General features: G+C 31.5%; 2 protein-coding genes across 3 annotated transcripts in view; one reads left to right on the top strand and one right to left on the bottom strand.

Annotated features, from left to right (window-relative positions):
* The window catches only part of LOC123005109 (protein sprint), a 9,844-nt gene extending 9,693 nt beyond the window's left edge, over positions 1–151 (top strand). The window contains exon 6 of the mRNA XM_044398725.1: positions 102–151. Within this exon, the coding sequence (XP_044254660.1) occupies positions 102–151 (50 nt within the window). The remainder of the gene's footprint in view (positions 1–101) is intronic.
* A 2,686-nt stretch (positions 152–2,837) lies between these two features.
* On the bottom strand, positions 2,838–4,607 carry LOC123004612 (tudor domain-containing protein 3-like). 2 transcript variants are annotated; one of them, XM_044397941.1, is made up of 8 exons: positions 4,531–4,549; positions 4,423–4,480; positions 4,286–4,370; positions 4,171–4,236; positions 3,807–4,122; positions 3,165–3,760; positions 2,985–3,114; positions 2,838–2,931 (listed from the first exon to the last, which is right to left on the bottom strand). In XM_044397941.1, coding segments are annotated over exons 1-8 (1,299 nt in total). In that variant the 5' UTR covers positions 4,532–4,549; the 3' UTR covers positions 2,838–2,884. The 2 variants fall into 2 exon arrangements, with proteins under 2 accessions (XP_044253876.1, XP_044253877.1); XM_044397942.1 differs by having other exon boundaries at positions 4,423–4,607.
* Between the last annotated feature and the right edge of the window lie 700 nt (positions 4,608–5,307).

Here is a 5,307-nt window from a genome sequence, read left to right as displayed (position 1 = left end):
CTTTTTTTATACATTTTTTATTAGTAAATTAACAATCAACAAATTAAATTTGGTGTGTTCTATGAGCTAATGCGACCACATTATTTCTTTTTTTTGTTTAGACATGACCAAAGCTTATGGAAGGGCAATGTCTCGAATATTTCATTGTTGAAAAAGCTGAAAATTATAATTTTTTACCTCATTTCTCATAATTTTTGGTTCAAAAACATTCTTACATGTATAAAAAACACAAAAATAACATTTTAACAAAATCTTATAAAAAAAAAACAAAAATTTTGCCTTAAAAACATACTTTTATTGTCTGAAATAGTAAAACACGCTCGGAAAACGCAAAACTAAAATCATTTGTGACCTAAATTGGTAAATTTTGGATCTGTATGTCTCCAAAACACCCAAAAAAGACAAAAATATTTGGAGATTTTTAACTTGTTTTGTTCTGCCTGAAAAGTATTAACAAAAAAGGCGAAACTTATAATTTTTTACCTCATTTGGTATTTTTTTGAACAATTTCTCACAATTTTTAGAACAGTAACATCTTACGTTTTTACAAAACTAAAATAATAGAATTTTCCATGTATTTTGGTTTTTCATTATTCAGCGAGGTTTTTCAAAAAAAAGGTCTTTCTAATTTAGTGATTTTCTGGTCTATTTTAATAAAATCTTCTAAAAAAACAAAAATTTTGCCTTAAAAACATACTTTTATTGTCTGAAATAGTAAAAAACGCTCGGAAAACGCAAAAGTAAAATCATTTGTGACCTAAATTAGTAAATTTTGGATGTTTTTCTCACCTAAAAAAGACAAAAATTTACCTAATTTGGAGATTTTTAACTTGTTTTATTAAGTTTTATTAAGTAAAAAGGCCTGAAAAGTTTTATTAAAAAAAGCGAAAATTATAATTTTTCACCTCATTTGGTGTATTTTTGTATAATTTCTCACAATTCTTAGAACAGAAACATTCTTACATGTTTAAAAAACACAAAAATAATAAAATGTTTCATCTATTTTGGTTATTCTTCACTTTTGGGGTTGTTTGAGTTTTTCAAAAATAATTTAGTCATTTTTGGCGTTTTTGAGGGAGATTTCTCACTAAAAGTGTTCTAAAAGGTCACAAAGAAAGCAACATTCCATCAAGTAATGTTGTAAAATGATCAGGGGAATCGATTGGCGTCAAGAAAACAGCAAAATTCGTAATAGTTTTGAATTTATATTTTCGATAATTTTGACTATCAAAATTATCGTAGAACGGTAATCTTTTTTGGATATGATAGAAAATTAAATTTACTTTCGAACGGTACCAAACATAAGAGGTTATTACCAATAAGTCCGAAGTTATTCGCAATAGACCACTCCGGGTGCCAAAAATCGACCAAAATTTGGACAAAAATCAAAAAAAAAATCAACTTTAAAATTGATCCATTTAACGTTTTTTACATATCTGGAGGTCTTAAAGACTAAAATAAGTGCATAAGACGCCATTGGATCAAGTTTCAAAAATTTTGAATTTTTTGAGTTTTTGAAGGTGAGCGGTAATCGTAAAAATAGTCAATTTAGTAAAAGTCGTAAAAATGCTTGAAATATGGTTTTCTAGACGTAAAATTACTCGCTGAACACGATGCAACAAGTTAAAATATTCTACGATGCATAGTTTTTGAGATATTGAGTAATAAAGTTAAGAATAAGTCTAGAAAAATCCGATTTTGACCAAAAAAATCAAWWTTTTTTTATTCTTATGAAAAACTAGTACTATATGTAAAATTAACCGGAGAACACGCCTGTACAAACCYTGTTGACCTAAGACTCATAGTTTTTGAGATATKAATTTTTTTTTGAAAAAACTAAAAATGGCTCTGTACCCGGARCCATAACCCGGAGCGACTTCCGGTTTGCGCCAGTAAATAGATAATTTTAAGCTAACTTTAATGTTTTTTAGCTCTTTGCTCTAAATCTTATAGTTTCGTAGAAAAACGCGTTTAAAGTTTCACAATTTTGACAATTTTGACTTTTTGAACGGCGATTACGGCCAAACTATAAGACTTAGAGCAAAAATTTCAACTCCATCGTAATCAGCGTAAGAAAATCTATCGACTGAGGCCAAAGCCAAGTCGATATCTCGCAAAAAAAATTGTATTTTTAAACGGCGATTACGGCGAAACTAAAGGAGATAGCGCAAAATACTTGGCAAATTCGTAATCAGCGCGTCAAAATCTATCGGATAAGATAGGTTTAAATCGAATCTGAGACATGTTCAAAAACACTAGATTTTTAGGGGGGGGTGTTAACAAATTTTTACTTTTTTTTGTTTTGTAAATTGTAAATAAACTGTGCCTCAATGATATAATACTTTGACCTAAACCTATGTAAAATGTTCCGGGGAATCGATTGGCGTCAAAAAAACTGCAAAATTCCTAATAGTTTTGAAGTTATAAGCGGATTTAGATTTTTGATATTTTTGACTTTATCAGAAATTTTCTCGATAACTATTTATCGTAGAACAGTAATCTTTTTTGGATATGATAGAAAATTAAATTTGCTTTCCAACGGTACCAAACATAAGAGGTTATTACCAATAAGTCCGGAGTTATTGCCATTAGACTGCTCCGGGTGCCTAAAATTGACCAAAATCTCGAAAAAAATACAAAAAAATTTCAACTTTAAAATTGATCCATTTAACGTTTTTTACATTTCTAGAAGTCTTAAAGACTCAAAAAAGTGCATAAAACGTTATTATATACGTTAATATATTTTTAGCACTGTCATTTTGACGWTTTGAAATGTCAAATTTGACGTTAAAGCCCGCTTTACATGATACTAAACCAAATAAAAAAAAAACTTTACGTGATTTTGAAATAATTTATTAGTAGAAAAACAACACTGAATATCATGTTATTGCCTCCTGTACGTCCTAGTATTCCTCCTGAATTCCATAGGTCCTGAAAAACAACAATTCAGCCTATCCCTGAAACAACAACCAACAAAAACCAACCTGAATACGTTTTTTTGTTAGTTTCAGCTGGAAGACAATCACTTTTCAGCACCTCTTCCATATTTCCATAACCCTTAAATTTAACCACACAGGTTTTTTCAGTTACGGCAGTTATGTTAGCATTGTAGTACTGAAAAAATAAAAAATAAGAAATTTCAAAACCAAAAAGTAGAAAACTACTTTGCCATCCTCCCAATATTTAGCAACACAATCATCCCCCACTCTCCACTGATTCGTGTTATCAGGGGGGTTTTTCCCCCGAGGGGGCCCCAAATTCAAATGCTGTTTGAGACTCCGACTCGCAAATTGCGAATTAAGGGCCATTTTCTCAAAACTGTTACTCAAACCGTTCATTTGGGCCCCCTCATTTCTAGGCTTAAAAAAATTATCTTGTTTCTGATAAAAATTGGCATTTTTTTTATTTTTATCGTGTTTGGGGGGCTCATTCGTGGGCAACTTGTCTTCAAGAAAATCAAACAAGGACACCCTCTCGGGGGGTTTTTGGGGCTTTTCGTCCACTTCCACTCGATTTTTGGGGCCTTTCTTGACAAAATCGGGTTTTTTGTTGCTCTTCGGAAACTGGGGCTGCGTTTGGGGCTTCGTACCGCCCCCGAAGACCTTCCTAACAGCCCCCGAAGTGGCCTCAGCTATCGCATCCTGTCTCAACAAATCGAATTTCGTGTTTTCCTTCACTTCAGTTTTGTCCAACGATTTGAAGTCTTTGTCTTGAATCTCCTGGATTTTGCCCCCGAAGTTGACCCACGCTGGGGGCCCCTCTGAAGCGCCTTTTGTGAAAAAATTAAATTTTACGAAAAAAATTACCGTTTTGTCGGTGGTGATTGTGAACACTTTTGGCAATTTCCCACTTTTCGTAAAGTGCAGGGACTTTGCCCCCGAGCAGGGAACAGTTTTTTGAGTCAAGGAGTAAATAACCTGAGGAGATTTTTGCCCAATTGATGAATATTTTGGTTCCTGGGGGCGTTTTATCGCTGATTGAGGGGGCTGGGGCGRTCTCAATTGCTTGAATGTACGTTTCACCATCAGTTAGGACTAGTTTTAGCATCCGGGGGGCTGCTTGAGACTTCTCGTTGGCCTTGGGGGCTGATATATTGCGAATTTTTTGGATTTGTAAAACAACCTAAAAAAGGCAATTTCTCATTGGTGGTTACACTTAAAATGCTCTCACCTGAGAAACATTACTCTTATTAAGTATTTTAGCTAAAACTGGGCTTCCAATTTCTTTCAAATCAGACTAAAAATAACAAATTAAATTTTGGTCAATTTTGAAGAAAAAAACTCACATTAAGCGCATTTTTCAGTATTTGAGACTTGTTAGTGATTTTATTGGTTTCGGTTATTATCTCCAAGCCTTTTTCGGAGATATTCCTGTAAAAACATGAGTAAGAAACGAAAATAACCGTTACCTAACCTAACAAACCAGCCTGGACCTAGAATATCACAAGCCATTACAATCGATAAATTTTCACAAAACTGCACTGAAAAACATATTTGAAAGACACTAAATTAGCATTTGATCCTAATTAACTTATTACAAAAATAAAACTAACAACTTTACAAATTGACAGTTCAATTCAACACTGGTTATGCAACACACTAAACTGTACTGCACTGTTGGTCACATAAAAATAAAAAAATAATAAAAAAATGGTTTAATTTGTTTCTTTCAAGAGATTATACGAAACAGATCCAAAAAACGCTAATTTGGGCCATAAATTACATTAATTTTGCTTTTTTTTCAAGTGTTTTTAGCATTTTTTCGGCTAGAAACACATAATTTCGCAAAATTTTGTCAATAAATTACGTCAAAAATGATGTTACTTTGGTCGTCTTTTTTGCGCACGTTTTTGAGATAAAGCCTTTTTTGACAAATTTAGTTAAAACTGACTAAAAAATTATCGAGTTATAACAAAATTGTTAAACTATTTTGTTTGATTTGGATTTTTTTGAAGCAGAGATTTATTTATTTAAGATTTGTTTTTTTTAAACACGTTTAAATTAGGTCAAAATATTTTTATTTTTATACCTTTTTCAACCTTTAAAGCACGTTTTTTTGAACTAAAATTTGAAGTTTTAGCGAATATTTTATAATTTTTGTCTTTTTCAAGATTGTTGTACATTTTCAGTTACAAAAATCAATTATTTCCACAAATTTTCTCAAAAATAAGTCAAAAATCTCCAAATTTAGTAAAAAATAGTTTTATTTTTACAAAATCAAAAACTCGCTAAATCGGGTCAAAAATTGAAAATTTTGCCATTTTAAGCACATTTTACAGCTAAAAACATAATTATTTCGCAGAATTTT

The sequence above is a fragment of the Tribolium madens genome, unplaced genomic scaffold, assembly GCF_015345945.1.
Source record: "Tribolium madens isolate multiple individuals breed KSU strain unplaced genomic scaffold, Tmad_KSU_1.1 Scaffold_20;HRSCAF=117;Tcas5.2_LG4, whole genome shotgun sequence".
NCBI lineage: Eukaryota > Metazoa > Arthropoda > Insecta > Coleoptera > Tenebrionidae > Tribolium > Tribolium madens.
The sequence above is the reverse complement of the archived record's forward strand: the minus strand, read 5'-3'. Positions and strand labels throughout refer to the sequence as shown.